Source organism: Erithacus rubecula (genome assembly GCF_903797595.1).
Source record: "Erithacus rubecula genome assembly, chromosome: 8".
Classification (NCBI taxonomy): Eukaryota; Metazoa; Chordata; class Aves; order Passeriformes; family Muscicapidae; genus Erithacus; species Erithacus rubecula.
Genome location: NC_136659.1, coordinates 18,817,601 through 18,841,655, shown reverse-complemented (window position 1 = coordinate 18,841,655; position 24,055 = coordinate 18,817,601). Strand labels below are relative to the sequence as shown.

Sequence of the window (24,055 nt, the reverse complement as noted above, 5' to 3'; positions counted from 1 at the left end):
TGTTATCCTTGAATTCTCATTAATGTGCCCTTCACAACAGTATCAGCTTAAAAGAATACTGTGAATTAAGATCTGAGGCAGATCTTTGGCATTCCAGACCAGAAGTCAAGATAGCTATTCTTTATTTCTCTGTTTATCTCAATTTATTCTCTGCTAAAGGAGGAAACAGCTCTTGATTTACATCAGAGACAGTTAATTTATAAGATGAGACATAAGACATACCACATATAAAGAACAATTACTGTGCTACATCAGTACCATCTCCATTCTCAGAGTCCTGTCTGCAGCAAATCTGGTTTTGGGTTTGGTAAGATTCCCTTACTATAGGCTAACTCTTGAAATGGAGAATCTACTGCAGACACCTTCCTTGAAAGAAAAATTCACCTCAGTAAAATTAATGGGAAGGTCAGAACACACTTCCAACCATCAAAGAGTGGTAACAACCTCTGGGTTCCCATAGCAGATATGCATATTCTGTCCCAGGGGATCTGCACAATTTACATGGAGGAGAGGATGTACAGAACACAGCAATCATTAGATGCATATATGCTAAGATGCAGTTCCACAGTGCCAATCCTAGCTTCACACGTGGTCATAAAGAAAGTCTGTAGAGTTGTAATAGATATTTACTGATTACCAGGAAAAAAGTAATTTCTCATTTTTACAGGAGTCCAAGCACCCAAGATTACAGGTTTACTCAGCAAACACAATAAACAAGTCACAAAACATATACCATAAACTAGAATCAGATTAGGTGTCTGGAGCACCAGCACGCACAGGACTATGGACCACAGTTCTGGCATGCTTATCACAGCACAAACCATCCAAACTAGAAGAGAGAGACAGGATAAAGACCCAGGGAAATATTAAATATTAGTGACAAACTGCAATCAAAATTACAGCATCTGCCCGAGTACTATCACTTGATAAGTAATGATCACATTTACAGAAGTGAAAGAAGCAATACAACTTTCTTAGCCAAGCCACTGCAGATGACCAGAATCAACAAGCTATATGCAATTTTGAAAATGTTTTTCACTATGTATATGCTCCTACCTGTGAATTTGCCCATTCCTGTGTAGATAGTCTAAGCCCTCCAAAACTTCTTTAAGAATTGTTGCTATTATGGGTTCTTCAAGCACACCATTTTTGTGCTCTCCTCTGTTGACAATATACTTTATTATATCAAGCATTGAACCTGTATTGCAGATCCAGGAGAGAAAAAAAAGCATATACAAATCATTATCATATCAGATTCTTTAGAAAGCTGTATTTCTTCATTCTTTCTATGCTACTGCAATTTAAATCTTTGCACATATGTGTAAGTATTTCATGTAACTAGCTCTCACAATAAAGCACACCACTAACCCATCCAAACGAGATAGAGAGCACTGCTTTTTGTCAAAAACACCTAACACTTAATGATCCATTAGATCTGCTAACAGCTTGCAAAGCAGCCACTAATTAAAAATTCAGGAGCACCCCGTATTTAAACAGATATGTACTGCAAAGGTCTTGGTTTATTATCCAGTTTAGATTATGGTTCATGTGTTCACAATGTAAACATGAAGCTGCAAGATTGGAAGGAGACAAATGCAAACAAATTACATTCCCAGTGACACACAATTTAACATTGAACTTCAGTATACACTTCAAGGCATTTAATGGAAACATTTTGTTTTTATGCAAACATTATTTGACAGCTCACAGTAAATTCCTGTCATGAATCACTGGTTTCTCCCAAGCTCTACGCTTGCTTTTGCTTGAACTGACTGATTCAACCAAATACGACAAAACAAGTGTTATGAGCACTTCCCATCCTTGATTCCCAGCATCACAGTGAAGGAGCTTGCTGCCATCAAGACTAATCTTGAACAACTTCATGTAACAACCAGGACCATCACATCTTATTCTGGGACATCTCTTTTCTAAAGTACAAGCACATTAAGTTCAGGCTCCTTTTCCTCCTCCAGAACTAAGTAAGAATTTTATACCAGTAACTATCATAAAAAAATGCAGAGTGTTTGGTTAGCTTAAGCAATAAAAAGGATGCAATATGTGTAATACTTGGCCTAGACGGATCTGGCTTGAATAAGGAATGAGTAATATTCATTACGAAATTAGAAACATATGCATTTTTATAAAAATACAGAGAATTCTAGAGAAACTCCAAGAAAGATCACATTGGCAGAATTGACTTAATTCTAATCCATTTTCCCTACACAGCCTTAATAGAGAACTTTGATAAATTGGTTCAGGATGGAAATTAAATTCTATTTATATAACTACTGTATTTCAGAAATTCTTAGCCTGTCCTATGAATACAGATATACAAACTTTATAAGCTTGCACATTCCTCCTTAACATGCCTACATCTCAAGGTTCATCCTATGTAGCATCTCATTAGTTTAGATCAATGAACTCAAGGGTGGTACATTAGGAAAAAAATCCTATAGTTGCCTTGCAGCTAAACAAGTAAAACCAGTAACTTACCCCCACTTAATAGCTTCATAACCAGCCAAAGTTCATCCTTCACCACAAAAGATGTGTAATAGGTCACCACATTAGGGTGATTGCACTGACTCATTGCTTGAATTTCTTTCTGTAAGAAATACAAAGCCCAACACAACAGAGCCAGCTATCAGTTTTGCTAATATAAAGTTTAATTTCCAAAGTGAAGTACTGTAACAGAACTAAAGCATGTACAGAATATACATCAAGGCATTAAAACACTTCAATTTACCTAAAGATTTGCATGCAAGAAAAAACATTATTGCTAAGAACAGGAGGGAAGTTTGGCCAGGAGATACAGGCATAGCTACATCACTTTTCTTCTGAGAACAGCAAAGAAATTACTGTTAAAGTCTCAAATTCACACTAAGCAATGAAGAATGAGTAGTCTCCAAGAGCTGAAGGTGTGGGTACAGGCTGGACAACAAAATGCAAGGAAAGATCAAAATCTATTGCACTTCCAGTTCAAAAGGGATATGAAGAGTAGAAAGGGAACATGTAAGAAAGGAGGAAGGAAGCCATCGGACAAAGGACACAGCACCATTGGCTCAACTACTGTGGGATGGACAGGTGAACACCAGAGCCACACAATCAAACAGAAATGGAGAAAAAGCAATATTACAGGCCAAAAGTCATAGGAAACAATTGACCAGAGGAACACACAGTCACCAACAGATGCACAACGTGGCACTACCAAGTAACAGCGTCTATGACACGCCACAGCTGTACACATTAAGAATGACTGTCTGTTAATTCAAGAAGAGTTCTTTTTCTATTCACTCTTTCACATAATAGTTCTGTAACACCTTTCCAGCCACTCTCATCCTTCTGCCAGTCCTTTACATAGGAGCATGAGGCCTCTTCTGCACCAGAGGGTTTGGCCTCACACCAATTTAAGCTGCCACAACCCTATTTCTCCCTCTCTATCTCCAGCCACATAGCCCTGATCCATTCCTGGTGCTAGAGGCCACACTCCTAAAGGGTGAACCAGTCCAGAAGCCAATCCAGCTAAAATAACTCTTCCTCCTCTCCTCCCTCCCTGAAAAGCAACTGCTTTTAGCTGGACCATGTTTCTCTCTGACTCAACAGCACCTGCACAAGTTAGGCACTATACAGGTCCCACTCAAGTTGATTAAAACTGCTACAAATACTATTTGCAACTTTCAACTTCATGTTATTAATTGTTTGAAAGAGGCTTTTTTTTAAATTTGCAATGCACTGAAAATCACAGCTGCTTTTTAATAAAAAGTTAATTATACGTATTAAAGACTGGGATTTAATCTCATGATGCTTATAGGTGACTTTTAAAGTCGGGCTGTAGTTTGGCACACATTGCAGCTTATTCTGCTGTCCAAAGTCCTCTTCCTTAGAAGACTTCTGAACCCTGAATCACAGAAGGGAGAATGTCTGGATAATGAATCAATGAACCTGAATAATAAGAGCAATTTGCAAGGCTGCTCACTGTCATCCCCCAGAAGAGAGTAGGTGGAAGACAGAAGACAGACATGTGGAGCACATTTTTCTCTCCCAGAAGACATGTCATCTTAAACACAAGTCAAATTACTGCCTCAGGTTCTTAATTCAGCTACCCATTCCAAACGTGAACTGTAACTCACCCACTCCTGGTTACTATTTTATTTCTTACACTGTTTAATTATTTTCCTATGCTGGTAATATAACAGTGACTCAAAAAGTCCAGCTGACACCACTGGGAAAAATGCACCTCATCTATTTTTCTCACACACTAATAATGCAGAAATGTAACTAATTGACTGAGATAAGCTTCACTATCTTTAACTGAAAGGTGCTTTGAATATTTTACCTCCCTCTATCAATTCACGGGCAACAACTGAGCTACCACAGTAACCATTGCCAAAGGCACCTTGTGTCTCAGATTTCATGACTTATTTTTTCAGTCTTTGCAAAACAAAAATAAACAAACAGAAAGCACCTCATGAGAGACAAGGGATGAAATTTTAGTCAGAAAAGAATTAATTTCAGACTTGCAGTTCTAGAAAACCCCTATCATAAAATAAACAGAATAGTAAGTCTCCACAGACTTCATCTATTTGGCTGTGGCCCACGGTATGCAGAGGTGAGAGAGAAAAGCATTCACTTCAAATTCACTGCCAGGGAAACAGCTTGCAGCAGAACATCCAGGAGAACACGCTGGAGCCTTCGTATTTATGTCACCTTAGAACAGCAGCAAAGAAGTAACAGCAATTTTAAATCTCTCCCTCATCCTTCTATTTGCCCTGCCTTGCACTAGCACAGGCATTTGTGTGCTGCACCAGGCAATGTGCCCAGGTTAAAAGCTAACCTCATCAGCCAGGTTGTTCCTGATCCAGTTTCACCGAGCAGCTGCATAAAAATGTCTTTCAGCCTGAGGGCAGGTGGGTGACACAGTTAATGAGCAACAGCGAGAGCCGCTCCGGCAGCTCCGCTCGGCTCCGGCCGGGCCCGGCAGGGGGCGCTGCCCGCGGCCTCCCGCAGGCCCGGCCTCGGCGGCGGGCGGCCCTCAGCACGAACGCCAGCAGCCCCAAAATCCGACTGCTCCGTCACACGGCCGTCCCACAGAACGCGCGGCAGCGCCGCACTGGAGGGCCCGATTGTTTTAAAAAACCGGAGGCAAAGGAACGGGGAAGATACGCAGTGAGGACAGCAGTAAGGACAGGACGTTTTCCTTGGCTTAGGGGGTTACGTTACACTTAGGCTACAATAGTGAGAACACAGGACATTGCAGGAAACAGAGTATCGAATTTCAGGAGTCTGGCAGTTTGTGTAACCTCAGTAATATTTAAACTCCCTCCCACACTGCCTTTCTACTTTAATTGACACTGGCCCAAATCCTAGGCCTGCTTACATGGCCACCAGGCCTGATGCATTTCCACGTCTCTGAAGGCCACAAGCGGAGAGCTTGTGAAGGCTGCCCGTGCACAGCGTCCGTAAGACTCTGCACCAGCAACTCAACAAACGGCACCTTCACAGAGCACACAGTTTTAGAACATCCCTATGCCAAAAAAAAATTGCTTCATCAGAAAAATAAGTTACTAAAAACTGGTAAGACTCAAAATTTTTAAACTCAGATTCTGCCACAAATGCAAGAACATTCTAAGTACTATCAACTGAAATGAAAATATTAGTGCAGTTGTAACACTAGTTTTGAAGGTCGATTATGCCTTTTTCCAGGAAAAGTCTCTATTTTTCGAACAAAATTTTAAAGTTTCTCTAATAGAGCTGAGTCAGAAGTATACTGAACCTCACGGGAAAAAGTTAATTATGTATGTGCATGTGCTTCTTTAACTCTCCTAACCAGGAAACCAGAATTCATGTTCAGATCAAAACAGATCTACAAATAAAAGAAACAAAAAATCTGAGCACAGAAAAGCAGAAATTGACTTATGTGATAAAATAAAAAACATGGTATGGACAGTTGTCTTCGTGCCAAAAGAAAGCAATATAGGACCAAAAATTCAACACCTACTGCCTCATTTGACAGACAGTGGAGACATGTCAACAGTAAAGACACTCAAGGATTTGGCAAGGTAACTTTTTACAAGCTCATAACTAACTGCAATCACTTCTCCAGACCACAAGAATTTCTCTTGCAGATTTCTGGCTGTTTTGTCTGGTTGTGCTTGTTTGTTTGTGAAATTTTAATTCTTAATTCCCAGTATTAGTATAAATTCTAACGAAAAAGATCCAATTCTGACCATTTTTTCCTTACAGTCATTAGTATTTATCTTTTTATAGAAATGTTCTTTGGGGACTGTAGCTGTTAATACATCATGCACAGCATCTCACCTTGGGCTTAAAGACAGTTCATAATTTATCTTTTGAGTTTTCAGTTGACAGATTCTCACTACCTCAGAAGTAACTTCCACTATCACAATCCTGGTAAAAAGCACAACAATGTCGCATACAAGCGGTCACATAAACTGAAGGTGAATGCCATCAATCACCAGGGGAAGAACATTTTGGGTCCTCCACTGTAAAAAAGCCATTTTATCTGAAGAAACTGGATGGACCATACCCTCTGTATCAAATTCAAGATATCTTTTGCACTGGCAATTCCCTGCTGAGGAGATCATTTCCTTCAGAGGCAGGAATTTCTGCATTAGAAAAAGCCCACAGTCTCTAGGCTGTAGTACAACCTGTGGAACAGAAGAGAGTGTTCTCACTTTTAGAATGGTTTTGTGTCCTTCAAATCTTGTTATGCTGCCTATATATAAACACACATTAGTCTTATAAGCACTTATCTAGGAGCATTAGAAAGCAATAGGTTTTGGGTTTCAATAGTTCTTTGTGACTTTGTCTGGATTGCCATAACCAGTGCAGAGGAAAAACTCTTGCAGTTCCTTTACAAATGGCTTCTTACAGTCCCTTTCTTCTCTCATCAGTGGCCCAAACAAATAATATTTTTCAAACACTCCTGTCATGGCCTATCCAATAAATGTGTGTTACTAGCTTTAATAAGAGTTTCCTTGTGTAGATGGCAGTGTAGCCATTCCTCCTTTTCTCCTTAACAGTTATCAATACAAAATGATCCAACATGTTTTCGTGCTTTAGACATTTTAATGAGATCTACTAAATTTTTGCTTCATATTCTCAATCAGTGTTTAACCAAAGGAAAATGTATCTTTCCTCAATATTAAAAAAAGACAGACAACCAGACAGCAATCTCTTAAAAACTGAGCTTCCAAAAAACAAGAACTTAGCGTCTTCCCACAGTTATCCCAAGCTGATTATCCCAAGACTCAAGTTTGCAGATCTTATTTTTGTGACATGAGAAAATATAGATTAAAAAATTATATCTTTAGGGAATGGTGTAAATCTTTCAGACTATTTTCAAATCCTTCTCTCACATCCTGCATAAAACTCTACCCTCACCCTTGGACCAAGCTAAAAACAAAGTCAAAACAAAAGGTAAGTCTCCATGTAACATATTTCCCCCTTATTTACTTACAAGTAATTCATCCATACTGGTTTGGCATTTTTCTAAGTTGATCCTCTTTATTGCTACACGTTCTTGCCTGGGTTTGCAGAGTGCTGCCTGGACAACTGCTGTAGCACCACTACCTGAAAAAGGGCAGAAAAGGAACATTCTTCAGATGAGTTAAACCAGTGATCAGCATGAGAATCCCATACTGAGAAAGAACTTCAAATCTGCTGCTTATCCTTTTTCAGTGCATTCCCCACATGCATGCCTTTCCACGAGCAAGACACCTTTCACACTCCTCAGATGGAAAAGAAAAACCTGAAAGTTTTTTTCCATATGCCACAAGAAATTCCAAAGTCAACGACTTAAAATGATGTGCTCATTTATCAAGACACAACTACCACCTCAATGCATTTTATAGTTTGGGAACATTACACTTCTGTCTTTGGATACATCTGTTTTAACCAAAAACATGACCTGCTCAATTCATACATGGAGGGGTGGGTACTGTGCTTTATCAGTTATTTCTTTCTGTTCTTTTAGGTCAGTTCCTGTTTAACCAGGGCTTTTGTTCCCCTATCCAACGAACAGAAAAAAATCAGTAAGCTGTACATGCCAAATCTCCTACAGTTCTACCACTGTTCCTGCTCATTCATCATGACTGGAGTAACACCCTACAAGAAGCAGGATGATCTTTGAGAAGAGAACAGGAGGCACAAGTGCCACACCGACAGAGAGAAGATGCAAGTTCCTGAATGGCCCAGCAGAGGAAGTCACTCATGTTTACTTGGCATGCAAATCACGTATGGTCACACAACTACTCTGATGACAAAGCCCAGGGGAATTGAACAAATGTGCAGGAAAAGAATAGAATAATTTTCTCTAGTATGCTTTATTTGTGAACCACAGGAGTAAAAGGTATTGATGCCTCTTTTATCAGGCACCCACTGGCATTGCCCAGTCAGTATTGCCTCACTGAATTAATGAAATTATTGCAAGTAACATTCAGAAGGAGTTTTGCTCAAGTTGCACATCTTGCTGCTGCATAAAATATAGCAATGTATGCTTCCTCAAATAATTGCATTGTGCTCATCCATGCAGAAATCTAAAAGCTCCCAACAAGCTTCTACCTGTAATTCTAAATATTTCAATATAAATTATAGATTTCTGGTAAGTTATTTGAGCAACATGTTATATTGGCCTGCTTATAAACTATGTTCTATTTATTTGGCATGTCCTAGATGAATACAGATTGTGAACAAAAAGCCTTTTGTTGTCAAGCTCTACAAACGTGGATTCAGTTACCAGCCGACTTAAGAACAATTGAGAGCTTTTCCCTCTGCACATCTGAAAACAGCACCAACAATACCTCATGACTGAAAGTTATTGTACATGTTTTAATTGCTATTTGCTTAGCTATTTTCATGTATTGTTGGTTCACATGATGTTTTCACTCAAATCACAAAGCTCTTTAACTGTGTATGAATTTAGTGTCAAAACTCTGAGCTCATCTTTATAAAAAAAGTCTCTTTAAAAAAAAACTCTCAACAGGACTAACTAGTCATGTTTCTGCAGGATGTGGTCACAGACAAATATTGACATGTCCTGTTCTGTCTGCTTACAGAACAAAGCCTTTAAAAATTCCAATAATGTAGGTAATAAAAGAATTAAGAGATTTTTAAAATTAAGTAAGACATCCCAAGGAAAAAACCACCAAGTCAGCACAATTCAGCTAAGGTAAGACTCATGTACATCACTTTAATGAATCTGTCATTCAGCAGGCATCAAGACACAAATCCTCTCATTACTTTCTCTACACAAATGTACATTAAAAGAGGAGAAGTATTTTTAGCTATTAAGTATATAGGAAAAAAGACCAAGATTTTCCTTATCTATCTTTTTCATCCATTTCAGTAGTTTTATCTACTTGTAAAAACAACCAAGATCTTTGCTTTTAAAATAGATTTGTATACAAAGTCCTCAAAAAAGATAAACAGAATAAGCACACAGAGAATTTATTTACAGAATGCCAGGATAAAATCTTGAATAATTCCTCAAGTTAAATGACAGCAAGCAACATTTCAACACATTTTGGAAAAATTAAACTACAAAAAAAAAGGATATTTGTCTGTGTTTTCTTCTCAGACAGAGATGACTTGAAATGGAATATTCTTCACCACGTTACTAAGACATGCTGAAAATACAAAAAGCTTTTTAGGTGTAGAAAGAAACAGATATACTTAGTTTCTTATTTCACCTGCTTTTCTAATTATGTACATAATACACTAGTTTGAGAGTAAAGTGAATTTGTTTGAGAGCAAAGTCTTTTTTCTCAGCTGGACCTACATACAAATAAAACCTGTTTGAAAAAGCAGTTTCACCTACTAAAGTAGGAGCCAGACACTGAGCAGATATATGTCTCCTTCCTCTTGAAGATGTTCTCCCCTACTCTGTTAACAAGGTGAACAACCAGAGATAGAAGATAGAGAGAAGGAAAACCTGCAGCTTTCATATCTTGTCAGAAGATTTCTGTCTCATCTACTAAACAAGTAGAAGAGTGAAGTGTTCCAGAGGAGCAGCTATTAGAGACCAGATTACACAGATAAGTATTTCAGTTGAGAGGTAACAGACTACAGAAGTAATGCACTATTCACAGTGTAACTAAATTGTCACAGGCAACCATTTAGCATTACAAATTGGGATCACAGAAAATGATTGAATAGAATAGATTAGAGCCAGCTATTCCTTGTCCGAAGGTAGGGCTTCTTCACACACACTGAGCCTTATGAGTCTTCCAAATCCCTTAAAGCAGAGATTACCAACTACACCATAACCAAAACATAGACTGGTTTAACACCCAGTCTCTGTTTAGGAAACTGATACAGTATAATGAAAGCTCAGGTTGCATAAATCATGAAGTCTTTACATCCAGTTGTCTCCTGCAGAACAAAATAAAAGAATTACTTACAATCAGACTCAAAAAAAACCAAAAAAAAAGCCAAAAGAAAAAAAGAAACAAACAAAACCAAACCAGCTTTGTAAGAACAATGGGGTTTTTTCCACTACTGGAAAAGTCATTCTGCTCCAGACAAGTTCTCTTTGCCAATTTCAAAAGTTAGCAGTGAAATAATGCAATTTCAGACCACATCAAGATGCCTACTACTCCCATTTCACAACAGACAACAGGTCAGAGTTTCATCTTGTCCTGGTGTTTTTGCTACCATTCTCTCTAGTGTAAGCATGCCCTTACAGCCAACCTGTCCCTTCATGCTGCACACCATGCACGCCCTACCATCCTGTCCTCAATGCATTAGAATTGCTTTTAACCATCTGGGTTCACACAATAGAAACCTTCTCAAGAGCTATTACAAATGGCCACACTTCACTTCTTCCAAAAGGGTGTAACCTAAAAGCAGTGCTCTGCATTCTACTTTGCACATACTTCACAGAGAGCATATACACTCCACAAATACTCCTCTGGGACTTAAGCTTACCTGAACAAGTTCCTCCAAGTTGTTCTAAACTTGACATAAATGTACTTTTTCCTCTCTTCATTTGTTTTTTAAACATTATTTTAACCCTTGCGGAACCTGACTTGGCAAAGAGAAGAAGGATATTTGAACAATTGTGATCAACAAATTACATTCACATTTTAGTTTTAACTATTCTCCACTAGTCAAGTCTCAAAGACAGTAAGGTGAGATGGTTGGACCACATTACCAGCATATTGCATATGCCCACATCCGTCATACAAGGATGTGACACTTCATTTATTCCGTTACTGATAAAGGTCTGATACTTTCCACTTATGGCACAGTACATGTATTTGAAATAGATCACAAGCATTTCTTTTCAATTTTCTTCTTCTCTTTAGAAACAAAAGTCAATAACCTCATTAGCCCATAATGATTCATTGAGTCTCTCTTTTACTGGCTCAGTGTTAGTCTCTACAGTATTTCAGCACAAACCTCTTTTAAAGATTTCTGCAGTTTAGGTCACTCTAACAAGAGAACTTCCCCAATACTACAGTGGTTCTAATTTCTGAAGAGGAGGATGAAACATGTTGATAATGGTAATTTTTCTTATTGACTAGGTATCTGAAGGGTTAGAGAGCAGTTGCAATTGGAGAAGACTAAACATCTTATCTCAGAATCTATCAAGTCTTACATACCAACCTATACCACCTGCACTATACACTTCTTCTGCTCCTCCAACATATAGAAACCTCTCATTAAATGTAGCTGATCAGTGGACCCAAATTTTAAATTAGTCTCCAATCTAAGACTAAATTTTAACTATCTGTAAAAAGTCATTAGTAAACACAATAAAATCTATGAAAACAGATGAAGCAGCAATGGAAGTATTTAACCTCCCATGACATCCTAGTTCTGAAGAAGAGTCCCCTAGGTAATTCTTAAACGTAACTCCTGGACAGTGTAACTGCAGGATTTTTTTTGCATGGAGCAGAATGCATTTGTGCACAAAAATTGTGCACAAATCTAGATTAGGTTAGCAGTACTTTTGGTTGACAAACAGAGAATAAAGAATGTTTCATTCCTTTTGGTTTCGAGATTTTACCCCACAATACTCTAGACAACTTTCAATATTACTCACTCTCTTTCATATTACTTGCACTGAATAAGTTATAAATCAGCTGGTTAAAGCTCATTTACACCTCCATACTGAACTTTCTTTCTGAAACTTAGCTTCTTGACAGAAAATGACCTATTATTTCCCTTTACATCTTCACATGACAAACACTTGAGTTCTTAAGAACCTCACAATAATAATGTAAATTAAATTTACTAACACTTCCGGGCCACTTGGTGTTCTGAATTCATGCTGAGATCAAATCTCTCTCCTTATAACTCACTTGGATACTACTTTGCTTATCCTAGCAATTATGACATAATTCACTTAAATATACTAAATGTTACAGGAAATCAATGCCCTCACACAAAACTGCTACTTCTGCATTTTCAACATTCAACAATTAATCTCTTTAACTCCTCAATGAATTTTTTTCAGTCGGACATTTAAAAACATCACTATTATGGCTACAGAACCACTGGGTTACTGAATTGTTGTATTTATCTTTTTGTGAGAAATTAGCTAATCCCATACTACTTTTGAAAAGCTCATTGCATACACAATCCAGAAAAACCTCTCAAAATATGCTATACAGATTACTTCTGTGATTGCACTGAAGTCATAAATATCCTGAATGTTGATGTCAAAATGGGTATGCCTTATAGAAAAGTTCTATGCAAATGTTAAGACAACCGGTGCTAAGGTTAAGATTAAGCAAGCTTCAGCATTAACCAGATATCAGATTCTCCATAGAGAAGGAAATAGGCAGGGAGATTCACAATCAACCCCCACATGCATGAAAAACAGCCAAAGGAGGGAATGATCTAGCTTTCTAAGCTATTCTCTTTATTTTCTCACTAAAATAGTAAAGGAACTGCTTATAATAGATGTTTTGCCTAGATAAATAACAGAAAATATTTTGAGGTTTGCTATGATACAGCTCCCTATCAAATCTGCAGAACAGAATAAATTTTTCTGCCAAAAGCACGTGAAAATAGAACTACTTTCCTGAACACAGAGGATTCTAGTATCAGAGTATAGCAAGTAAGTGTCAATCACAAACTAATTATTCAGGAAATAAGACAAATTGAAACCACACAAGAAAGTAGAGAAGCTCTACCAATGATCTGAAAATACAAGTCTAACTTCTCTCCATCAGAGAGCTCAGACACACTATATTGCAGGATCTCTTCTGAAACATCTTTCTTATCTGAAAAACAATCAGCTATCACCACCAGCCATGGTTAAAAGAATTTTAAGAGTTCTACTCTCACTAACAAAGATATTTAAGAAATCTGTGACTAGAAAGTAAAACCAGATATATTCAGATCTGACACAGCTCTATTTAATAGCAACTGTTTTCATCTTTAAAATTAATATCAGCCTAAGTGATGGTGCTTTGCTTTCAGACACTGTTGTTAAGGGGACGTCTGCCTAGAACCACACAGAGCTCAGCATTTGCAGCTTGACACAATGCCATCAACACGCTAAGATTAAACTGAAATTCAAAGGATGACCATTAACCATGTTTGGGGTATTCAAGTAAACCTGTCATGGAAATGTCAGCATCACAGCTGGTAAGGAAAACCTAAACAAAAGCAGTCCACTTTCAATAGGTGTTATCTTCTCCCTGGCTTGTCCTTTAAAATAGGTGAGTCATCTAAGTTGAAAGGGAACTTAGAACTAGGGAAAGTCCCCTATTATAAACATTATGGAAGATTAAATTTCTTTTTCTCTGCTCCACATCTCAAATATATTCATAAGAAGTGTTATTTATAGGTGAGAAATGTCTATATTAAAAAAACCCCAGTCACCACTATTTGAGACTGTAGAGTTATCAGAACTGGAATTTGCCTTGTGGAAATGTCTGGTGTGACCTGTCGGTCCTGCTCCTGACCCCTTGTAATGTGGTTGGCATAACTAATGCCACTTTATATGGCAAGCAGGTATTCTCTGTGACTGAATGGTTCACATATTCATTTCTTTCCCCCTTATTCTCAGGCATTGGAGGTCCTGTGAACCAAGCAGACAAACCAAACAGATTTCTCCTACCTCTCCCTACTGGCTTCAAGATTCCTGGAAATCACGGCGATTGCTCCCTTCTGCACCAGCCCTCAACATCCCAGGTCCCAGTGCTGATGACAAACCCGTCACTGGGAAGTGTAACAGCATATGGAATACCAGAACTGCCCATAACATCAGGCACACACAAGTCCTGAGCAAGAAACGTGTTCTCAAGCTGCTGGTGGACAGTGAGACCCATGACCCTTGTGGTCAGAGATGCTTCCATCATCATCTGCTACCTCTGAGGACTGACTCATCACTTCCATAGCATCTTGATTGTTATATTGAGACATCAAACAGTGTCTTGGGTTTTGACCCAATCTACCAAGAGTTCCGGTGACTGGAAATAGTAAGTTCAGTTGTATTATAAATTCCATATTACTTAGTTAATAAGAAATCCTAACTTAGGATGTAGTCAATAACAAATCTCTCAGCTATCATATTAGAAGTTCTCTATTATGCTAGTTACAAATTGTTCTGAACTGATGCTGTTTGTAGAAATCTTGTGCCATTCTAGTCATAATTTCTGTATTATAGTAAACATTATATCTTGTTAAGAAAATTAAGCTTAAACTTTAATTTCATTCTGATGCCATCATCATTCTGCCAAGGATCCCTGAAAGAACTTCTCTGTTGTCTTAGTGGTAAGCTTGATTATCAGATTCTCTGGAGAAAACAGATCTGGTGCAGAGTTTGCATTTCATGCACTGCAAAATTATTTTGCTTACATATGCTAAAAAAGAAGGGTATGGGTGGAACAACCAACACACAGAAACAACTTAATAAATTCAGCTGAATCTAAACCAAACAAATAAATTAGCTAAAAAAATTTAGTTCTGACCCCCAAAAACATTGAACCTCTTGTAAAATATGCTACTTATACAATGCATTAATGGACATCTAATATGAAACTCAAATAAACTATCTGCTCCAGTTTGCAGAATTTATGCTTTCCTCAGAAGAACCATGGCTTTCAGGTCTGCTTGAGGTATCTTAGAACCACTTTATACACCTAATCTGCTTACAGTCCCTTCACTATCATGTTTCCAAGATTACAAAGTAACATAAAGTATAGCACTTTAAGAGCTTAATGAGCTAAAGGATATGAAACTGAACTGAGCAGTGAAAAGTCAAGTTCTATACCTGGAATGATCTCTCCTCTCAATCACATTATTTTCCATATGAGCTGCCATTTAAGAAGAAAAAAGTGAAACATGTTATGTGTAAGGGCAAAATAAACTATGCTCTGTTTCAATATTAATTTTACCACAATTTACAGAAGTTGCAGAGCAGAATAGAGAATTCAATATCACTGAGAAACAATAGATATCACATCAGACAGCAGAGGGTGTTTAGCTGTACTCACCTAATGAATACCTAAAATGCCTTCACTGTTATATCAGCGTATAAACACAACTTGTGAATTCATCAAATTTAAAGACTAAAAAAATACACAAGCCATTGAACAATGAGTAACTTTGCATGTAACAGTTCATTATTTGAAGAGATTTGAAGGAATACTTATCTTTGAGCATAATAAAAATAACTAGCAGTAAACTAGTTCAAAGGACAGAGCTGGGGAAAAAGAGCTCTGAGGCATGACACCTTTTCCAGTTGTGGATAAACTGAAGACATTTGGAAAGCTTTTTTTTTTTTTTTCACAAAAATGTTTTTTGTAATCAGATTGACCCTGGCTTCCTTCAAAATGAAAAAGAATCCAACTTCACTCACACTTCAAAATTTTAAGGGAAGAATAAACAATGAGTATCAGCCAAAGACCTTACAGCAGGCTCTTTGGTCTATGCTGCCATGCTATTATCCATTCATCCTCACATGAAAAGAAGCATGGATTCTGATAATTTCATTTTCCCTGTTGTTTCATCAACAATATAGAAACCATTATTAAATATGCATACAACTTTTAAAATCTGGAAGGCAAAACCCCCTGAAAATGTCACTGTATAACTATGGGTAAACTTGGTATCTGGCATTCACTGTGGAACCAAAAGTTACCTTACCAGGGTACCATCAGAACTCCAAATAGGGCATATTGAAGATTTACTATGCTGAGTCAGATCTCCTGCCTAGGAAAAAACTCTTAAGAAAGAATTACTATTCATTTCTGAAGTAGCACTATAAACAAACTCTGGTGTTGATTTAGTCGGCATATTTTATTGTTTTTCATTTAGTTTGAAAGTAAACACTTGGAACAATTCTAATACCATGAACGCCGTATTTTCCAAGTATTCCGGATGTCACCACACAGTGCATCATTCTCTTCCGAGAATGAAAAACAGCAATCCACGAAAACAAAGGCATTATTGCTACTGTAGTGTCATAAAGAGCTCTAATTAGTACAGCAGTGTTGAGCTACAAATCATCTTCAGCTAGTTCACTCCAACAAAATGTGCCTCCTAGAATTCAAGTCTACTGTGACAACACACTACAAGCAGAAAACTTACTTATTTCTTATATATTGCTTCTCATGAAACAATGGAAGAGTTGGAGCAATATAAATACTACCATATAATTAAATTTTCATTAGGTGATTCTAATCTTATTCTAATGAAGTTTCTATTATTAGCCTGAAGTGACTTAGAATCTGGAAGCACAAGACACTAAGAGGAATAAATTATAAGCTTAAATTCAGTCCCTGTAATAAAATACCTTCAAAGCAAAAAAGTGAGAAGGAAAAAGCAACTTGATAATTAAATAGTTATGCTTCTGAATCCAAGTATGTTGCTTCTCAGAAGTCTAAAGCAATAGCTCAAGTTTATGCTCTTGTTCATATTACACCTAAAAGACAGAAACCATGATTAACAAATACACAGTATTTCTCTGGTCGGCAAAATTAATTATTTTTGTACCACTACCCTGAAGCAAGTATACCTAGCACATAGACATTCAACATGGATCCTGACCTTCAAGACCATTAAGTACATGATTCTTCTGAAAGCATGATTAGGAACACAGAAAAGCTTCAAATTTCAAATCTGCTTCTCATTCTAATTGCTTTAAATGCAGAAGCATAGCTCAAAAGCTATGCAACATAATCATTACATCAGCCTATAGGACATTCTCAAGTTTCATCTATATTTAACACAATCAAAATACCTCAGAGGCATCCACAGGAATAATAAAGCTAATAAAATGATTAGAAATTAGTATTTGTAAAGACAAACGATTAATGGAGACAGCTAATTTATCATACTGAAGCTTCACTGAACTATTGAGTAAAGCCACATACCTAGTCAAACACCATGGGCAAAAGACTGAAAATATTAACTCCACTAATGCCACAAACTTATTATTTCAGCTAAAGAATGGAGAATACTGTACAAACTTTTCACCGAGCTTCTCTTGCAAGCAGGCCACAGGACTGTCATGAACAGTAACCCTGGAAGAATGTACCAGGGAATTGTTCAGAGGCACTCTTTAAAACCTACCATCTTCATCAGCATTCTCAGCATCTCACCAATGCCATATAAATTACAATTAATCTTTTAATCTTTTTCCTGACAAGTCTGAATTCCAATTGCATGAGTTAACTTTGTTTTAAAAATCACTAGATTATACAACAAAGTTTGAATATTGAATCACTTAAAGTTTAACCTCTTCCAACCAATGAAAACTACAGCTATGCACAGCCATGTCTCCAATCTGAGTATTTCTAGTGCATTTCCATTAACAAAAAACAAACAAAACAAAAAGAAAAAGAAAAAAATAAAGAAAAAATAAATTTTAAAAAAAAAAGCAAAAAAAAAAAACCAAGACAGAGGCCTCTTCCACAACACTACCATGTGGCAACAAAGCAAATAATTAACAACTTAACAACTTCAAGCTCTGCACAGCCTCATTAGCAGCACAGCACTGTGAATGTTCCACAAGGTGTTTTTAAATTGCACCATGACCACCTTTACCCTGGCAACTGAATTAAAAGCCACTCCTTATTAAAATACTAAATGTGGATTTAATATTTCCATAGTTTCTACAGATGGGTATTAGCAGACAGAAAATATCAACCAATTATTTCCCAAAACATAAAATTTAATTTACAAAATTAAACTCTTCCTGTCAAGCTGCAGTTGTATTAAGTTACAATTAATATTACAAAGGCTGTATTTAATATGTGCATGTACAATATGCTTAAGCTGCTGTAGTAACTTTTAAGATTTATTGGTAAAGAATAGAATTTACTTTGGAGTATAATTAAGGCAGGCACATTTTTTTACAAAAAGTTTTGGTACAAAAACCTTAGGAAGCATTAAGTATTACTTATCAAAATACACAGCTTCTCATGCAAGAATTATTTGCAAGACAAATATGACATTTTGCCATAGCTTTAGTTGCTAGTGTGGCATTTCATTCAGCACAGTGTGATTTTATTTACAGTACACACATAAAAACTACGGAAAAAGAAAGACCCTCAAATCTCAAAAAAACCCAAACTGATTCAGCACAGGGATAAGAAATTTTGGAAAATGAGAATGAGAAATGAGCATCTGGTTAACAGAACAACAACACAGAAAAATAAGTTTTACCTCCAACTATAGAGAGGCTTTTCAAAAATCATACAGCACTAGCAATGTGAACATGGGCTCCTGAGCATCATAAACAGAGACCATTCTGACACTCAAAGATCTCTGATAACAATAAATATAGGAGAGTCCATTCTCTGCCAGACAAAGAGCCATTAGCAATACATGCAGCAGGGGAGAAAAAAAAAAGTAACTAACATACCAGGAAACAGCACCAAAGACTCCAGAGCCATTAACCAAGAGCAGTTCACAGGCTGCTTACAGTAAGAGCCATAAAATCAGCAGAATAGTATCACATGGTAACTTGTTCTATTCAAAATCCCAACACATTTGACCTAGCAACATTGCACCTTATGAGGCAACAAACCACAAGATATTTTTGAGCTTAAAGTTAAAAAAAAAAATAGACAAACACAAAAGTTCAACTAAGGTAACTTTTTAATGCTTTGCAGCCAATATAGATAATCTGTCTCATAAGAGTAACCCTTTATTTCAATCTAATTCTGGCTGTTTCTCAGCCAAAATAATTTTCTGAGTCAGCAGCAGCAGGAAAGAAAAATATGATTTTATAATGAAAACTAGTACCCAACCTAATCACAAAAGAATCCATAACAGAATCCACCTTCCATCAATGAAGGATGACAATAAGTTAAATCTCACAGAGAAGTATAAACTCCAAAGTAGTTTTCCAAAATAAGTCGAAGCTACTTGATTATACCTGAACAAAAAAAAAACCAAAAAACAAACAAAAAAAAAAAAACCAAAAAACATGCAAAATAAAACCAAGATTTAATACTGCTTTATCTGATTCAGATGATGTAGTGCTCATTACAATTTAAAAAGTAGAAAGATGATTTTAAAAAACTGAAAATTGAATAAAGTGTTAATGCTGATTACCATTCAAATGCTTGCTCTTGAAGATTTATATTGCTTTTGAGGAAAAAAACCTCATATATATCCATGGCAAATTCAAAGATATCTATTTCAGTTATTTTATTCTGAATACTTGGTTATAAACCCAAACTGCATAAGAACACCTCTCACCATACTGCTTTTATTAGCTGGTTTTTTTAATCTAAGTCAGAATCATCTCACAAAAAAACCCAACAAAAACCAACAAAATCCTCTCTACACATATTAAAATCCACTGAGCATTTGAATGCATTAAAATCTTAGAAAGAGATCTCCCAGGTCCTCACTAAATTAAATCTGGCTCTACCTTAATAGCAATTACAGTTCTTATCTCTGTAACTACTGCCAGAGAAGGTTGGATCCTCCTTTCCTAACAATTAAGAATCCCCTTCTAACCCCCAAGTGCTTTTATATATGGACAGTCTGTATTATTCACACTTACTGTAAAAATTTCCTCTTTACACTATACAATCAGAACGTTTTTCTCCCACTCCAGAAGATATAAGCATCTAGGCATTAATCGGAAGAGCCTCTTCCTTGCATCAAACCTATCAATCACAAAGCCATGCAGCAAGTCAAACAGGGAATCTGATCCAGCAGAAAACTGACCCGGCAGAAGAACTAGTTCGCTGTCAGATCAGTGTGATCCTTTCAGCAGCTGCCTGTTAGAGCAGATTAAATGTATCATGAAACTGCACACAAAGAGTTTACAGAGAACTGCCCAGCCGTCTAAAAAACAAAGCAGACTTGGAATAACATCTCATAAGAAGCACTCCTTAAAGCTAGTATTTTCTTCTCAGCAGACACTGGAATCTCCCAGTCATCAGAAAAGACACAACAGACAAAAATTAAAAAAAAAAAGAACTTATTCATTGGAAATCCCTATCACACGGCCTTGGTTTTCAACACAGCATGTGGCTAGACACAGATGAGCAATAAGAAAAGTTCAGGTTCTCACAGAGAAGAAGAATAGAACTTCTCCATCTGCTAAATCCAAGGGAAGAAGATGGTCCACAAGACTAACAACTACTTTCATTTCATAATCCCCACCAAAACTATTAAACATTCCTAAACCAGCCATTCCTGCATCTCTGCTTTAGTTACCAAAGAATCTAATGTCTATTCTGTCGGGAAGCATCGTGACAAACCATTATGGCGGCAAATTCCACAAAGGTGCTTCACTGCAATGTGATTTTTCTCATTTAACTGGCAAAGGGCTGCTGTAACTGAACTCAACTGACACTACCCAGCTCCTCAGGAAGAAGTATGTAGTGCTTTCCAGATGTGATCAACTCTGATTCAGCAAGTGGTAACTATTCCTGTTCACAATGCAATTAACTCTGGCAGAGCACATGCTAAGGTTTGCTGCTGAACCAAGTTCAGACCGTGTCATTCCCTCCTCCCTCAGATATAAAAAAGATTCTTTAAGAGTCCCTTACCCTTACATGTTCATTAAAACCAATGATATCCTACAGCTCCAAAATTACGTTACCATGTGGTCAAACAGTTGGAATTTCCAAGGACCTTGGTTTGGTTGGGTTTTTTTAAGAAAGTGGGATGGGGCGTGTTCAGTTGGGGTTTTTTACTATTTTTAATAGTAGCCAGACTAAATTTAATGTCATAGTGAGTCTCCTGTAAATTAAGAGAACAAATAAAGGTGTTAATGAAAAAGGACATCTTTGACTAAGCACAAGATTTTTTCGTCAAGTGGTACAAAATAAATCTTAGCGACTTTCTAAGAAAGTTATGGAAGAAACCTAAGTTTAGCGAAATTATGGCAGGCAAGTTCAGTGCACCCAAGAATCTGATTCAATATACCCTGACCTCAAATTACTCCCTAGGCACTCATTTAAATAACATGAATAATTAGCAGTACCCATAGGTAACTAGCAAAAAGTTTCTCTACAGATTAGTATCTCATAGTCCAATTTAGCATCCACTTGTTCAATGGATGTATATAAATACATACTAGCAGTTAGGATTACAGTTTATATCAAAAGATACAAGCTCTTAAGGGAAAAGAATAAATTGGAAAGGAGTCTTTAAAGGAAATTCTCACACGGGCATTCTACAAGTACTGTAACAGAAAACAACTATTATTTAAGTAACTCATATGACTCATATTACACCCTAGGTAAGGATTCATCCAACACCTTTGAGGCTTTTTCACCTTAGAAAAGGGACCTACTCCTCAGCAAAGATACACCTTTATGGCAGTAGAATCACTTCCACCTGGCTGACTTTGGTCCATTCCCCAGACTGAGGAAGACAAAGTCCTCTGTGCAGTAAACCCATATTTTTGGGGGGCCTCCACAGCAGCATCTGCTCAATACCGAACCGTGTCAGACACCTCCAGCGACCAGAACACCTGAACCCTCATCCCTCCTTAGTCCCCATTCACAGCCTGCAAGTACAAACAGAAACACAAAGGTACCACCTGGGTCAACAAAAAGCCATCCCATTTTAAGGAAGAAGTACTTCTCTCAACTATTTTGTTTCTATCTGTGGAAAATAAAAAAGCTTAAGGACAAAGCTGAGTACATACAACTTTCAGACCGATAACATGCAGTTCTGGTTGTCATCAGCCTGACAACAATTAGCAATTAGTATAATACTGAAGATAATTAACAGCATCGGCAGGCAAATTACCTGGACTTTTGTTACTTAAGTGGCCTTATTTGTAAGAAACAGCAATCAAAGCTGGTCTTTGCAACCTGCAGTATATGCTAGAAGTTTAAAATGTTACATACAAATAAAAGCAAGTTTTCCCAAAGTAGATCATTAGCAACAAGCAGCATCTAGGCCAAGAGACGAAAAACTTTCCATCACACGTACTTTCAACAACAGTTAGCATTTCAAAAAGTAAAATTCAAAGAACTTTATTTAAATAAAGGGAATGGAGACTGAACACATCTGATCTGCATTAGCTGGACACGTGAACAAAGTGCTGAAGCACACAACCAAGAAAGTCCCCTTCCAACAGGGACACTGGAGGAGGCCAGCAGACGGGTTAAACTTCACATGGCAAACCGGGTCAAAAGCAGGTTGGCTGGGGTGAAAACGAAGCTGTAATTCCCTGCTGGCCTTACGTGCCACGGACGGGCACAGGGCCGAGGCATAAGGAGATGCGAACAAGATGAAACAGAAAAGGACATAATTTAAATATATATATATATATACGTATATACACTGATTATTATATATACTGAGTTGTCACGTGAGTAGCAGATCTACGGGCGAGATTTACCTCCCCCATGAAAGCACCGAAAAAAATGCAGAGTAATGTAAGCGGATGCACGCACATGTGCGCATCCACGGACACAGAGCGCAGACACACAAAGCACACAGAGCGCATCCGCGGAGTTGCCGGAGTCCCAGCGCAAAGCAGCAGGTCAAGGCTGGAGTGACGATGCACCGCAGGGCAGCGGCACCTCCGCCGAGCCGCACCGAGCGGGGCGCGGCGGGTTCCAGCAGCAGCCGCCGCCCCCCGGGGCCGCCGCTCCGGGCGGATAAAGTTTGCAGCAGCCGCCGCTGCAGTGCCGGCTGCGTCCGCCGCAGTGAACGAGCCCTGCCTGCGGGAGAGCGAGCGCCGGTAGGCCCGGAGCCGGCCGCGGCATCCCTGCCTTCCCTCCCCGCCTCCGCCCCGCCGCGCCCCCGCTCCACTGACCGATCACCTCCTGCAGCTCGTAGGCGTCCCTGCAGATGGGCCAGCCGGCGGCCGGGGCGGGGGGCGCGGGTGCCGCCTGGGGCTGCTGGACGTGGACCGGCGACTCGCCCTGCTCCGCCATGATGCTGTCGGAGCGCACAGGCACCCGGCGACCTTCTCCAAAGTTCCCCTCCCGCAGCACCTTCCAGCCGCGCCGTGCCTCCCGCCCGCCCTGCCCGCGCAGCCGGCCGCCCGCCCGGCGGAGGGAGGAGGCAGGGCACCGAGGGGGAGGAGGCAGAGGCGGGCGTCGCCGCCGGCCGCGGCCGCTCGCCCCGCGCCGCTGCGGAGAGACAGACCCGAGCGCGGCGCTGGGCCCGGCGGCCCCGGGCGGTGCCGGTGCCGGTGCCGGTGCCGGCAGAGCCAGGCGGGCCCATGCCGCGCCCCGGCCCGAGGGAGAAGCGCGGGCGCTCCGGTCGGGGCGCCCCGCGGGAGCGGCCCCGCTGCTGCCGCCTGCCCCAGCGCCGCGTAACCTACCTGCCCGCCGGCTGGCGGCGGCTCTGGCCATCGCCCTTCCCGCTCATCCCGCGGCTCGCTGGGATGCTCTGAGCGTCTGGAAGCGCTGCGAGGTCCTGCCCAGGGCGGGGGGCTGAGCGAGTGCAGGCCACGGCCCCGCCGGGGCTGGGCTGCAGGCAGGGAAGCCTCGTCGCGTGGAGGGTGCTAAAGCACCTGTTAGGCTGATAGCACGGGCACACAGGCTGCTCCGGAGCACAGCTCACATAGAAGTGTCGCTGCTGCTTCAAGATGACTTGTATTCGAATTTGAGGACGCGAAGAAAGCGTTTGCTTTCATTGGTGA

At 39.1% G+C, this 24,055-nt stretch overlaps 1 protein-coding gene and 1 long non-coding RNA gene across 10 annotated transcripts in view; one reads left to right on the top strand and one right to left on the bottom strand.

Annotated features, from left to right (window-relative positions):
* Positions 1 to 23,832, bottom strand: part of STK39 (serine/threonine kinase 39) — a 77,128-nt gene extending 53,296 nt beyond the window's left edge. For 4 of the 9 annotated variants that reach the window (XM_079311567.1, XM_079311571.1, XM_079311573.1 and 1 more), the window contains exons 1-4: positions 23,222 to 23,476; positions 7,478 to 7,590; positions 2,494 to 2,602; positions 1,057 to 1,198 (exon numbers count right to left, since the gene is read on the bottom strand). In XM_079311567.1, coding sequence (XP_079167693.1) covers positions 1,057 to 1,198; positions 2,494 to 2,602; positions 7,478 to 7,590; positions 23,222 to 23,342 — 485 coding nt within the window. In that variant the 5' untranslated portion in view covers positions 23,343 to 23,476. The other 5 variants (XM_079311568.1, XM_079311575.1, XM_079311570.1 and 2 more) reach the window with 5 other exon arrangements.
* Positions 5,834 to 8,470, top strand: LOC306804671. Its single transcript, XR_013774963.1, has 2 exons — positions 5,834 to 6,056; positions 7,994 to 8,470. It is a non-coding gene; the product is annotated as an uncharacterized lncRNA (long non-coding RNA).
* Positions 23,833 to 24,055: the final 223 nt, after the last annotated feature.